General features: G+C 42.5%; 1 protein-coding gene across 4 annotated transcripts in view; it reads left to right on the top strand.

Moving 5' to 3' along the window:
- LOC140201814 (rho-related BTB domain-containing protein 2-like) overlaps positions 1-15,556 on the top strand; it is a 90,835-nt gene that overhangs the window by 63,145 nt on the left and 12,134 nt on the right. For all 4 annotated transcript variants that reach the window (XM_072266506.1, XM_072266507.1, XM_072266505.1 and 1 more), the window contains one exon: positions 10,482-10,570. In XM_072266506.1, coding sequence (XP_072122607.1) covers positions 10,482-10,570 — 89 coding nt within the window. The remainder of the gene's footprint in view (positions 1-10,481; positions 10,571-15,556) is intronic.

The raw sequence follows: 15,556 nt of genomic DNA on the forward strand, positions 1-15,556 counted from the left end.
TGAATCATTAATGTACATGACAATATGTAGATGGCCCTACTAGAGAAGAGGCTAGCTACTCGACCTCCTCTTGGCAAGTGAGGTTGGGGCAAGGAGTTTTTGCGTCATTGGGGGAGCACCAGTACCATATTATATTTGTTTTGAGATAATTATCATAAATGATACGAGTGGTCCAACAAGTTATGGTCCTAAATTGGAGAAAGGCTAATTTTGATGGTATTAGACAGGAAATTCCAGCATTTGATTGGGAGAGGCTTTTAGCGGGCTAAGAGACATCTGACAAATGGGAGTCTGTTTAAAGTGAGATAGGAAGCGTTCAGGGCCAGCAAGTTCCTGTTAGAGCAAAGGGCAAGTCTGACACTGTAAGGAAAACCTGGTTCACAAGGACTATTGAGGCGCTGGAAAAAGGAAGGCATGTCACATGTAGGCAGCTGGGAGTACGCAAGTCCCTTGAGGAGTGCAAGGGACGTGGGATTATAAAGGAAATTAGGAGGGCAAAGATGGTTCAAAAACCATAATTAGTCTCTGCCTTTCCAAATGCAAATAAATTTGTAGCTCAAAAAAGTGGATAAATCCCTGGGGCTTGACCAGGTATGTATATCCTCGGGCGACATGTGATGGAAGGAAAAAGGTTACTTGCTTCCCACTTAGTCACCTGGTCAGGCCACAGGAATCAGTCATCTCTTTTTATGAGGTACTGGAAGACTGGAGAAGGACTAATGTGCCTTAGTTTAAGAAGGGCTGCGATGACTAATCAGTGAATTATAGGCTGTGGAGTTTACATCAGTGGTTGGAAGGTTACTGGAAGGAATGCTGAGGGATGGAATTTATTTGCATTTGAAAAGACAGAGACTAATTAAGGTTATTCAACAGGGTTTAGGCTACGTCCACACTACGCCGGATAATTTTTTAAACCAAGCTTTTTCTCTTCATTTTGACCTTCCGTCCACACTGAAACGGCGTTTTCAGACCCCGAAAATGGAGATTTTCAGAAACAGTCTCCAGAGTGAGTAAATCTGAAAACGCCTAATATCCGATGCAGTGTGTACGGCGTAACCGGAGCTTTTTAAAACCGCTGTCATGACGTGCCGGAACAGATGGCGACAGCGCGGCATTTAATTGTTTTCTTCTTATTATTCTTATTACTACTTTATTGTCACCAAACAATTGATTCTAGAGCGTACAATCATCACAGCGATATTTGATTCTGCGCTTCGCAGAACCTAACAATTTCAGAACAGACAGCAATGAGACTGAAGCCAGAAGAGTTAGAAATGTACTCACCAAATACTTGTGACCCATAACTTACTGGATAAATAAGTATACTCACTTTGCCCTGTTTTCTGTCCTTGCTTGTATGAAGGTGGTTTACCTGTTTATGCAAGTACTTCTCTGACAATAAATATGTAACAGCCTAATGTAACATTGTATGGAAATACAAGATAACACTGATGCAGACATGTTTTATACATTTAACAAGGTATGCAACAGAGTTAGTCAGTTTTTCAATGTTCATTGTCAGCCGGGTTATACTGTCCGTGAACTCCCCGTCAGTTGCCTCCATACACTCCAGTATTTGTGTTTTTTTAAATTTTAAGTCCTCCTGTGCAAGAGCCAAGAGCAATTCCTTTTAAGTTTTTCTACTCTGTAACTGGACAAACGCACACCAAGTATATCGTTTACTCTTCGCTTGTTTTCTGTGTGTCCTGCGCGTGCCCAGTAGGAGGAGATTCGCCCAAATATCCATGTTAGTGTGGACAGAGATATTTTGAAAAACGCTTAGTGTGGACACCTATCGTTTTTACTCAAAACCAGCGTTTTCAAAATTATCTGGCGTAGTGTGGACGTAGCGTTAGTTTGTGGGAGGTCACAACTTACAAATGTGATTATTTTTGAGGAAGTGCTTGAGGATCGTCAAGGGCAAGGAGGTAGATGTTATCTACCTAGAATTTGAACGATTCTGCGGTGGTAGGTTGGTCCAGATATTTCGAATACATTGGATCTAGTTTGATGTAGCAAATTCAGTACAAAATTTATTGGCTGTAGGAGGCAGAGGGTGGTTGTTATAATTGGAAGCCTGTGTCCAGTGGTGTGCCACAGGGCTCAGTGCTGGGTTCTTCATTCTTCTCTTTAGTAGGGCCATCTACAAATTGCTTCAGAAAATTTCCCTGGATAATCTTAGCAAATTATACCCATCTGTTCCCATAGTTCTAAAGCAGTCCCAGTCAATATTAGGGAAGTTAAACTCCCTTCTGTTGCAACCCTATTATTCTTTTGCCTGTCTGTGATTTCCCTAATTCTTTCCCTCTTATTCCTGCTGACTGTTGGGGAATTTACAGAATAATCCCATCAATGTAATCTTCCCTCTTTATTTGACTGTCATTCTGACTCACTCAATATCTCACTACTATCTGGGCTGGGCTGGGCTGGGCTGCAATGTTATCTTTGAGATAATACTGACTCCACCTTTTATGCAATTGTCCGTCAGAGACACACACAGAATTGACGGGTAAAACAGACTGCCAACTCTGCTCTCCACCCACTATTACAGAAAATTCAGTCACTTTTAATACTTTCCCATTAAGCGCACTTCAGCTTCTAACTTGCACACATTCTCAAGTTATCGCTGAGAAAGAAAGATTGCTTCTTTACTACGGCATTCGGGACACCCCAGTGCATCCTAACATGCATCATATGAATTTAGGATTGGAATTGAATTTAGGAGCAGAGAGGTAATGTTGCAGCTATATGGGACCCTGGTCAGATCCCACTTGAAGTACTGTGCTCAATTCTGGTCGCCTTACTACAGGAAGCCATAGAAAGGGTGCAGAGGAGATTTACAAGGATGTTGCCTGGATTGGGGAGCATGCCTTATGAGACTAGCTTGAGCGAACTGGGTCTTTTCTCTCTGGAGCGACGGAGGATGAGAGGTGACCTGATAGAGGTGTATAAGATGATGAGAGGCATTGATTGTGTGGATAGTCAGAGGCTTTTTCCCAGGGCTGAAATAGTTGTCACAAGAGGAGACAGGTTTAAGGTGCTAGGGAGTAGGTGCAGAGGAGATGTCAGGGGTAAGTTTTTCACTCAGAGAGTGGTGAGTGCGTGGAATGGGCTGCCGGCAACGGTGGTGGAGGTGGATACGATAGGGTCTTTTAAGAGACTTTTGGATAGGTACATGGGGCTTAGAAAAATAGAGGGCTATACGTAAGCCTAGTAATTTCTAAGGTAGGGACATGTTCAGCACAACTTTGTGGGCAGTTCAATGCTCTCCTAAACAGTGAATGAAATCAGTAGTCTCTAGATCCCCAATCTCTTTATTTAAAACCTCATCCTGAAGCATATGAATGCCCACCCAGTGAAGATTCAAAGGATTCAAAGTACATTTATTATCAAAGTATGCATACAATAGACAGCCCTGGCATTCGTCTTCCCCACAGACAGCCATAAAACAAGGAAAGCCATGGAGTCCTTTCAAAAAAGAACGTCATCCAATGCCCCATGCAAAAAAAAGCAAATTGTGCAAGCAGCAACAGGAAAAGAGCGAGCGAGAAACACAAAATAAAAATCAAAAGACTCCAGGCATGTTCGGTTCAACTCAGTGTTCGTTATCTGCAGACCACCCCGATTCAAAATCACCCAAAATAGCAACGATAAAGGTGTAACCAGAAACCAGAAGCACATCATAACATGAACTACAGGGTCCATTCCACAAACCGCGTTGATTAAACCTCCATCCGACAGCATCGAGGGAAAGACCAATAATTCGAACGCAGGAACCTTCCTCCGGGAGCTGCGAGTGAGGGGGGGGGGAGAGAGAGACCGTCACATGCCGACACCTTCTTACGGCAGCACCGAGCGAGAGGCTAGTAGACAGCGCTGAAAACTTGCTCACCCTTCCATACTCGCCTCAATGATTTCAATCTTCCTCAGTGCTTTAATCGGTGAGAAATGGAGTCAATCGTGGGCCCACGGCCCGACTCCTGGCTTCTTGGCCTTGAGGCTGCATGCTCCACTTGAAGCCTCACAGAACCCTCTCAGAGAGACAGCAAGGTGCCAGATTGCTCAATCATCCCAATATCACACTGCTGAATTGTAGATCACAGGCTCCAACAGTAGCAGAATCACATTTGAAAGGAAAAGAAGACATAAGTAGTAGTTTCGTGAACCTTGATCATGTTGGTCACTGGAGCTATCTTCTTCCGATTCCGATTGAAGCTGATAAACTCAATTTCACCGCACAGCTGAATACTGCGGCACGTATCTAGGCATATGCTAGCAATGCCAACTTCTGTCTATTTGCTCAGTTGTACAGCTCTCGTTACTGCTTTGCCCTGTTTTCATGGACAACGAAGGGTGACGTATGTCCCAGTTAACGGGCAGTAAAGGCAACACCAGCAGAAATAGAGAATTACTGTGTAAGCTCCAATGAAACAGCAGAACCCAATGTGATAAGTAGATCTGAAGTGAAGATCATTGACAAGTTATCCACAGAGAAAGTTAGAAGACTTTTTTTCACACAGTGAGTTGTTTCAACTTGTTAAGCGTGATCTGAATCATTATGAACAGACTCCTTTTTGCATTTCAAAAGAAAATTGAGTACAGACTGGGAAAGAAAGTATTGCTGAAGTCTGGGCAAGGAGACTTACGCGCTGCTAATTGGAAACTTCTTTCTCAAACCCAGCACAGGCACAAAGATCAAACGATCTCCTACGTTGAACTGAAACCAAAATTTCATCACAAATGCAAAAGGCAGGCTTTCCTATGAAATACTAATATGGTTAACAGTGCCTTACAGTGAGTCACACAAGACCTCAGCTAATACTCTGGGTTAAAGCTTTTGCTTTCGAGACGTTCTTTTCAGTTCAGGTCATCTGCTGAGTACAGACAAGTGAATACAGAGAACCTAGATACAATTGGAAGACAGAGCTAAAGAAATTTGTTTATGGGGGGAGCTGAGAAGACCCATGTTTATTACCCAACATGGATTGCATTTGAAAAGATGATGGTAAATCGCATTTTTGACTGGTCGAGTCTTTACGTTGAAGGTGCTGTTATACCAAAAGTTCTAGTGGTTTGACTTGCTGCTGCTGAAATAGTCCTAAGTGTTAAGTTCAAGTTTATTAGCATTCAACTGTATACATGTATACCGCCAAACAAAATAATGTTCCTCCAGACCAAGGTGCACAATACAGTACATATAACAAACTCACAGCACGTAAAGTAATATTACCACAAATAAATTAACAGATATTAAAATATATTCCAGAAGATGACATTTTGAAAAAGGTGCCTTTACAACACAAGTTAAAACTAAACAGTATAACACGACTGGCTTCATAAGTTGTGAGACATAGAACATAGAACATAGAATAGTACACCACAGTACAGGCCCTTCGGCCCACAATGTTGTGCCGACCCTCAAACCTTGCCTCCCATATAAGCCCCCACCTTAGATTCCTCCATATACCTGTCTAGTAGTCTCTTAAACTTCACTAGTGTACCTGCCTCCACCACTGACTCAGGCAGTGCATTCCACGCACCAACCACTCTCTGAGTAAAAAACCTTCCTCTAATATCCCCCTTGAACTTCCCACCCCTTACCTTAAAGCCATGTCCTCTTGTATTGAGCAGTGGTGCCCTGGGGAAGAGGCACTGGCTATCCACTCTATCTATTCCACTTAGTATCTTGTACACCTCTATCATGTCTCCTCTCATCTTCTCTCCAAAGAGTAAAGCCCTAGCTCCCTTAATCTCTGATCATAATGCATACTCTCCAAACCAGGCAGCATTCTGGTAAATCTCCTCTGTACCCTTTCCAATGCTTCTACATCCTTCCTATAGTGAGGCGACCAGAACTGGACACAGTACTCCAAGTGTGGCCTAACCAGAGTTTTATAGAGCTGCATCATTACATCGCGACTCTTAAACTCTATCCCTCGACTTATGAAAGCTAACACCCCATAAGCTTTCTTAACTACCCTATCCACCTGTGAGGCAACTTTCAGGGATCTGTGGACATGTACCCCGAGATCCCTCTGCCCCTCCACACTACCAAGTATCCTGCCATTTACTTTGTACTCTGCCTTGGAGACCTGGGTATTGGCCGGGAGTTCAGTGGTCTCGTGGCCTGGGGGAAGAAGCTGTTTCTCATCCTGACAGTCCTTGTCTTAATGCTACTGTACCTCCTGCCCGATAGTAGGAGGTCAAAGAGATTGTGGGACGGATGGGAGGGAACCTTGACAACGTAAGGGACCCTGTGTATTTGTATTTATTTTATTTCTTACATCCAAGGGAGTAAAAATCTTTATATTGCATCTCCGTCACAATGTACAAGCGATAAGGAAGGGAAATGTGGGAGTATATTACCCAGACACTAAGATTGTATATGTAATTGTTTTGTATACATGTATATACAGTCAGATACACAATCAATGTCGAGTCGGATATGCAATCAGATCAATCTGTATTGATAACTCTGATGTCCTGGTGAAAGAAGCCACCCCAGAGCCTGTTGGTCCTGGTCTTAATGCTGCGGTACTGTTCGTCGGATGGTAGCAACTGAAACAGTTTGTGGTTGGGGTGGTTGGAGTCCCTGATGGTCTTCTGGGCCCTTTTTATGGACCTGCTGCTGTAAATGTTCTGAATAGAGGGAAGTGCACATCCACAGATGTGCTGGGCTGTCTGCAGTGCTCTGTGGTTGAGGGAAGTGCAGTTTCTGTCCCAGGCTGTGACACAGCCAGCCAAGGTGCTGTCAGTTGTGTCCCTGGAGAAAAGTCCTGAAGATTTGGGGACTCATGCTGAACTTGTTCAGCCGTCTGAGGTGAAAGAGGCATACCTGATAAGTATCTCTGATGGGTAGAAGAGAGACTTTGATGATACTCTTGGCAGTCCTCAAAATCCTTTGTAGGATCTTGCAGTCAAATGTCTTGCAATTCCTGTACCAAGTGGTGATGCAGCTGGTCAGGGCAGTCTCAGTGGTGCTGCGGTAAAAATTGGTTAGAATGGGGTGGGCTTACCTCGCTCACTTCAATCTCCTCAGGAAATGGAGACGCAACTTGCTTTCTTGACCTAAGGGGTGGCATTGAGCTACCAGCTGAGTTAGTCCGTTATGTGCACTCCCAGAAAGATGGTGAAGGGAGGCTCCAACATTTGAGTACCAAGAGCATTTGCTTTAAGGTTCAACAGGATTTCACCACCAAACGTTTCACCTCACCCCCCACTCTCTGCTTTCCACAGGGCTCACTCTCTCCACGATTCCTCTGTCCATTCATCCCTCCCCACTAATCTCCCACCTAGCACAAGCAGAAGAAGTGATACACCTGCCTATTGAGCTCCTCCCTCACCACCATTCCTTCCAGGTGAGGCAACATTTCACCTGCAGAACTGTCGGGGGTCATCTACTGTATCCATTGCTCCCGATGCCACCTCCTCTACGTTAGTGAGACAGAATGTAGACCAGGCATCTTTGTTCCATCCACAAAAAGCAGGATTTTCCAGTGGCCATCCATTTAATCCCTATCCCCATTCCCTTTCCAACAAGTCAGTCCATGGCCTCCTCTCCCACCACAATGAAGGCAATCTCAGGTTGGAGAAGCAACTCCTCATGTTCTGTCTGGATAGCCTCCAATGTGAAAGCATGAACATCGATTTCTGTAACTTCTGGTAATTATCCCCCTCCCCCTTCTCTCTTCTTCCATTCCCCAATTTGTCTCCCCTCTCATCCCTTCTCTTCTCCTCACCGGCCTAGCACTTTCCCCTGGTGCCCCTCCTCCTTCCCTTTCTCCCATGATCACCTCTCCTATTGGATTCTTTCTTCAGCCCTTCACCTTTTCCACCTATCACCTCCCAGCTTTTCACTTCAATCCCCTCTCCCTCGCTCGGCTTCACCTATCACCCGCAAGAGAAAATCTGCAGATGCTGGAAATCCGAGCAGCACACACAAAATGCTGGAGGAACTCAGCAGGCCGGGCAGCATCTATGGAACACAGTACAGTCGATGTTTCGGGGCAAGGCCTCTCAGCAGGATCTGAAGGGTTTCGGCCCAAAACGTCAACTGTACTGTCCATAGATGCTACCTGGCCTGCTGCGTTCCTCCAGCATTTTGTGTGTGTTGCTTCACCCTATCATCTTCTAGCTTGTACTCCTTCCACTCCCCCACCTTCTTATTCTGGCTTCTTCCCCTTCCTTTCCAGTCCAGATGAAGGGTCTTGACCCGAAACGTCGACTATTTATTCCTCTCCATCGATGATGCCTGAGCTGCTGAGTTCCTCCAGCACTTTGTGTGTTTTGCTAAAGTGTTTTCAACTGTATCCAATGAGAATTGCTGAGCAAGTAACACATTTCAGCTCCCTCCTGGGATTCCTGTCAAACAGAAGGAGCTTTTTAACCAATGGGACTCTTTCCACAGGATATCAAGAAATGATTGACAGCTGTAACCACAGCAGAAGTTATCATACTGTGCTGTAATACCTAAGAATTATTTGTGTTCTAGCTGAGCTGTGCTAGTTCAGTTACAGCACTGTCATGCCAAAAATAGTTCACATATAGTCTGCTGACAAAAGACAGGTCCAAGCGAGTCTGGCTAATCACCATCTAATCAGTCTGCTCTCAACCATCTGTAACGTCGGTAGTCAACGAAGCATAGTGAGTGTTTTTCCTGGTTCACTGAGGCTTAGCACAGCTTTGGTCCAACTATGGACAAAGATCTGGATTGCGGATGAGACGAAGGTGTCTGTCCATTTTACCAAGGGAGCATTTGATCAAATGTGATGTGGACCCCATACCATCTGGCTCAGAAACAGTTCTTAGCCTACGACCATAATGCTCCTGAACCAGCGTGGATAACTTCACTCACCGCAACTCTGAACTAATTCCACAACCTACAGATTCGCTTTCTGAAGACATCTGATCTGTACATTCTGGCTTTTATCTCTCTTATTGCTAGAAGGGCGCTTTGTGGAAATGGAAGGATGCTGTTCTGCCTAATCACGCTCAGTGGTTACGGGATGTTATGGCATGCCTAAATTTAGAAAAGATTCGTTGTTCAATTTCTGAATCTAACCAAGATTTTCAAAATTTGTGGGGGCTGTTTTTAAATTATCTTCATAATCTTTGACTTCTTGTTAAAGTACAGAAGTTGGTTAATAGTATATTTCACTACCTGATAAGTTTTTTTTCTTTTTTTTCCACAAACAGCTTTGACTTTGGTAGTGGGTGTAGATCCTTTTTTTAAATAAAGTTGTTTATATTCTAATATATGAATTAATCTAATCCATATGAATATTGAGTAAGGAGGTCATTAATGTGATTTAATATACTGTATCTGGTATTATTATATTTTTTCTTTTGTTTTATAATATTTATTCTTTTGAACTCTTTATTCCTCTATATAGGAATCAATAAAAAATTTTGGAAAAGAAAGAACGACTCACTTTCAAGGACACTGCAACTCGTGTCCTCAGCATTATATTTTATTTGCATAACTTCTCTTCGTTTGCACATTGGTTGTCGGTCTTTGTTTATGTATAATTTTTCATATACTCTGCTTAACTTTTAAAATTTTCCTGTAAGTACCTGAAAGAAAATGAGTCTCATGGTAATGTATGGTAACATATACGTAGTTTGATAATAAATTTTACTTTGACTTTGATATCACCAATGAAACAAGTTAATGGGAATTAAGGTGAACATTTCAATAGCTGGAGTCTATTGCTCAAAGGAAGATGGTCCGTCAGCCCAGCTCCAAGACGTAACTGCAGAAGTTCTTCACCACATCACCAATCTATATCTACGAGCAACAAGACATGAGACAATATCCATGTATCACACAAAACACTGGAGGAGCTCAATAGAACAGGTAGCAATTTGGAGGGAAGTAGACAATCAAAGTTTCTCGCCGAGACCCTTTATCTGGACCCAAAATGTCTACTGTCCATTTCTGTCCACAGATGCTGCCCGACCCACTGAGTTTTTCCAATATTTTGTATGATCCTCTGGACTCGAACATCTGCAGTCTCTTGTGTCTCTTATGTTCTTGCATATGTTGATAAGGGCAAGGAACATGCTATATGCTGCAAACATGCCAATGTCTGTATCCAAAAGAGAAAACCTGACCATCCACCCATGACGTTGCATGCTATTGCCATGCCGAACCTACCCACGGTCAATATCCTGGTGTCCACCTTTGACCTGAAACCCAACAGGTCCAGCGACATAAATGCTGTCAGTGTGGAAGCAGGTCAGTGGTTGGGTATCCCATACCATTCCAGTGTCTAAAAGGTGCATGTCAGGAGATCTCTCACTTTGTGTGGATTAATGCAGTTCAATGGTAGGGGTATTGAGGGCTCTGGTCCCGATGTGGGTTGATGGGAGTAGGCAGTCTTAAAAATTTCTGCACAGACTAGATGGACCGAAGAGCCTTTTTCTGTGTTGTACTATTCTATGACTCTGATTAATTGAATGATTCAATTCTTATGTTGCAGAGCAGTACACTGTATATGGGTTGATTGAAGCAACACAGATGGGTGTGGACATAGATGGAGATGTTTTACTGTTCTTGGAAATTGCTCAGGTAAAAACTGTTTGTGATCTACATTAAGTGAGAACGTAAAAATATCCCTGTGACTTAAAACAAGTCTAAATGTTCCTCATTAAGGTAAGGCAAATCAGCCATTGTTTGCCCAGTTACAGTTCTTCAAAGGTAGTAGCAGGTTGTCCTTTTGGAGCAGTCATAAAGTGAGACAGTACAGAAACAGATGTACTTCCCATTGATGCCCAACATCACACACCTATTACACTAATTCCACATTCTGCCATTAGCCGTCTACGTTTGGCAATTGGAGTACTTGTTTAGATACTTCTTAACTGTGGGAATACCTGCCTCCACCACCCATTCAGGCACTATATTCCAGACTCCCACTACCCTCTGAGGAGAAAATAGTCTTCAGTTCCCCTTCAAACCTCTTACCTCCTTACGCTAAACCAACATCCTCTAGTTTTAATAACTCTGCCACGGAGAAGTTATGCTCCTAATAATGTATAATTCTATCACGTTCTTCCTCAACTTCCTCTGTTCCAAGGAAAATTAACCCAGCCTGTCAGGTCTCTCCTCACAACTGAAATATTTCATCCCAGGCAACATCCTGGGGAACCTCCTCTGCACTTTGCCTAGTGTAACCATTTCACAAATCTATGTGGTAAAGATGTTCCCACTCCAAAGGTACAGGTAAATCAAGGTCAGCCATTTGGATTTGTCCAGGTAACATCATACCTGACGAACTTCATAGAACATTTTGAGGAGGTTAGAGGAGTGTTACATCCTTGATGTGGTGTTCACGGACCTTAGCAAGGAACTTGATGAAGTCCTTCATAGCAGACCAGTCAGAAATGTAAAATCCCAAGGAAAGTAGTGAGTGGAAACCAAAATTAGCTTAGTGCCAGTAAATAAATCATAATGATTGGTGGTACTGATTAAAAAGCTATGAAAATTTAGACTCTTATAAACTTGGTATGGGGTGCATTTCTTTTCCTGATGTACAACAGGCTTTATTGTGGGGGCCATGCTGAAGGAATTTGCAGGTAATACAAAATTTGGTCGTTTTGGTTAATTATGTGGAAGTTCTCAGGTGGAGAAAGATGTAAGTAGATTGCTTAGGTGGATGGGAAGTAGCGTACGAAATTCATTCCCGAGAAGCTTGAGGTATTTACACTTGGGAAAGGGCAGTTAAGGTAAGAGAATGGTAATAGACATGGAAGTGTATGGAACAGAGTCTCCTGAATCATGACCACAGGTTTCTAGAGGTAGCCTGACAAATGAGTGAGGTGATTGAGCACACTGGATACCTGTCTTTATCAGTCAAAAAGTAGAATATAAGAGTAGAAAGGTGATGCTAGAAATGTACGCATTACTAGTTTAGGAAGGGCTCGCATACCATGTTGAGTTCTGCTAACCGCCTTATGGAAAGCATGGAATAATACAGGAAAGGATGCAGAGGTTTATGAGCATGTTGACAGGACAGCTACATTTTAATTAAGAAATGAGTTTGGTGAGGCTGGGTTTGTTAAATTTAAAACAAAGGAGAAGAATGGTAGGTCTGATGAAGGTGCATAAAATTATGAGAGGCTTGGGTACAGTTGACAGGAAGGATGTATTTCCCCTTGCAAGGAGTTTATTAAAAACAGGGGACATTGATTTGAAAGAGTCAGGAAATTGATCTAAGGGGATTAAAGAAAGAAGTACTGTATATTTCAGAAAATTTAGAGTGGGTTTAAAGACAGAATATTTACCAATCATCACAATTCTACAAGTATGTGAAGAGCAAGAGGATAAGATGTGAGAGAATAGGACCAATCAAGTGCGACAGTGGAAAGGTATGTATGGAACCGGAGGGGATAGCAGAGGTACTTAATGAATACTTTACTTCAGTATTCACTATGGAAAAGGATCTTGGTGATTGTAGGGATGACTTACAGCAGATTGAAAAGCTTGACATTAGGAAAGAGGAGGTACTGGAACTTCTGGAAAACATCAAGTTGGAGAAGTCTCCAGGACCAGACAAGATGTACCCCAGGCTACTCTGGGAGGCGAGGGAGGAAGATTGCTGAGCCTCTAGCGATGATCTTTGCATCATCAGTGGGGATGGGAGAGGTTCCAGAGGATTGGAGGGTTGCAGATGTTATTCCCTTATTCAAGAAAGAGAGTAGAGATAGCCCAGGAAATTATAGACCAGTGAGTCTTATCCTTGGCGGTTGGTAAATTAATGGCAAAGATCCTATGAGGCTGGATTTATGAATAATTGGAGAGGCATAATATGATTAGGAATAGTCAGCATGGCTTTGTCAAAGGCAGCTCGAATTTTTTTAAGTATGTGACTAAACACATTGATGAAGGTAGACCAGTAGATGTAGTGTATAAGGATTTCAGTAAGGCATTTGATAAGGTACCCAATGCAAGGCTTATTGAGAAAGTAAGGAGGTATGGGATCCAAGGGGACTTTGCTTTCTGGATCCAGAATTGGCTTCCTCACAGAAGGCAAAGAGTGGTTGTAGGCAGGTCATATTCTGCATGGAGGTCGGTGACCAGTGGTGTGCCTCAGGGATCTGTTCTGGGACCCCTTCTCTTCGTGGATTTTTATAAATGATTTGAATGAGGAAGTGTGGAGATGGGTTAGTAAATTTGCTGATGACTCAAAGGTTGGAGGTGTTGTGGATAGTATGGAGGGCTATCAGAGGTTATAGTGGGTAATCAATAGGATGCAAAACTGGGCTGAGAAGTGGCAGATGGAGTTCAACCCAGATAAGTGTGAGATGGTTCATTTTGGTAGGTCAAATATGATGGCAGAATATAGTATTAATGGTAAGACTCTTGGCAGTGTGGAGAGTCAGAGGGATCTTGGGATCTGAATCCATAGGACGCTCAAAGCTGCTACGTAGGTTGACTGTGTGGTTAAGAAGGCATACGGTGCATTGGCCTTCATCAACCGTGGGATTGAGTTTAAGAGCCAAGAGGTAATATTACAGCTAAATAGGACCCTGATCTGACCCCACTTGGAGTACTGTGCTCAGTTCTGGTCGCCTCACTACAAGAAGGGTGTGGAAACCATAGAAGGGGTGCAGAGGAGATTTACAAGGTGTTGCCTGGATTGGGGAGCATGTCTTATGAGAATAGGTTGAGTGAACTTAGCCTTTCCTCCTTGGAGCGACAGAGGATGAGAGGTGACCTGATAGAGGTGTATAAGATGATGAGAGGCATTGATCATGTGAATAGTCAGAGGCTTTTTCCCAGGGTTGAAATGGCTAACACAAGAGGGCACGGTTTTAAAGTGCTTGGAAGTAGATACAGAGGAAATGTCAGGGGTAAGTTTTTTACGCAGAGAGTGGTGAGTGCGTGGAATGGGCTGCTGGCGACGGTGGTGGAGGCAGATATGATAGGGTCTTTTAAGAGACTCCTGGATAGGTACATGGAGCTTAGAAAAATAGAGGGCTATGGGTAACTCTAGGTAACACTGGACAACAAATTTTTTCAAAAGTGTTGCTTCCTCAGAATTTTTTTTTGTTTATGATAGACTGCTTGAAGATGAACGCAAATATAATTTCAGACTACTTGTATCATGTAGGAATTTGGAGAAACAACAAATTAACTTTTATTGAATATAATGTATTTAATTGCATAATGGTGCTGATGCTTTGCAACAGTTCAACTAAGTTAAAAATATTTTGTTAATGGTTTTCATTTGTACTTAGTGTCTGAGACTTCTCGCTTAAGTGTCCAACAATAATTCGTCAGCATTGATGGATTCCAGTTGCCCTGGTATCTTTTCTCCATGACCACAATGTCCTGGTGAAACCTTTCACCATGCTCGTCACTAACAGCACTAAGATTTGCAGGGAAGAAATCTAAATGGGAACGCAGAAAATGAATCTTTAGTGACGTGTTGCATTTCATTGTTTTATATGCTTGAAGCATACTTTCAACCAGCTGCATGTAGTTTGGTGCTCTGTAGATGCCGAGAAAAATTTCAACAACTTCCTTGAATGCCTTCCATGTGATTTTCTCCGGTCCTACTAGAAATTCTTTAAATTGCCTGTCATTGATGACCTGTTTGATTTGTAGACCAACAAAAATGCTTTCCTTAATCCTGGCCTCAGTTATTCTGGGAAGCATCTGTCTCAAATATCAAAATCCTTCATACGTTTGTAGAAATTTTTGAGCCTGGTGACAGCAAATTCCGTCTTTACAGTCCTGAACCGAATAATTATTTCTAAAACCTGTCCTGCCATGCAGCAGCCGTACTACCTAGGCATGCCCAACATGCCTGGACAAGACAGGAAACTTTCCAGCTTACATTGTCAGCAACATTTTAATTGACTTGAATTATGAATTGAAATATTAAACATAAGTGATTTCAAAAAATGGTGCGTGATACAGAAATTTCATGGTGATTTTCATGATCAGTAGCCCAAAATACATAAGATACACCTAAAGGTATTCAGGAAGCAAAATCTTTGTTGTCCAGTGTAATTTCTAAAACACAGCACTGTGGGCTGAAGGGCCTGTATTGTGCTGTAGGTTTTCTATGTTTCTAATTACAAACTTCCAGGAGAGTATTTGAAGAACCATAAACCATATAGCTATAAACTAAAATCGAGGAAGCAGGATTATTCAAAATAGCCCTTTGGTTTGGATTACACAGAAATAATTGTCTCCTTCTGTGCTGTGAATTTCGATGATTCTAGAATGATGGAGAACAGCTTCAAGAACCACAGGATGGAATCAAATGACTGAGAGGAAAGTTGATAATATTTAAACCACTTAAAAATGTGTGCAATATTCTTAAATGTTAATGATGGGTAAGTATTAATGATAAGAGTCATTTGTACCGTTGATATGGTACTTTTAACAATTGGGAAACCCTCACTCTTTCACTGTAGCCTTTTTTTCTGGCCAGTTTTCAAAACAACAGCCAGTTAATCTGTCTGATGATACTCTGAGACGCCAGAAAAAAAGGCTATAGTGAAAGAGTGAGGGCTTCCCACCCTCCCCCCACCTTCTTTATAG

Source organism: Mobula birostris, chromosome 8 (genome assembly GCF_030028105.1).
Source record: "Mobula birostris isolate sMobBir1 chromosome 8, sMobBir1.hap1, whole genome shotgun sequence".
NCBI lineage: Eukaryota > Metazoa > Chordata > Chondrichthyes > Myliobatiformes > Myliobatidae > Mobula > Mobula birostris.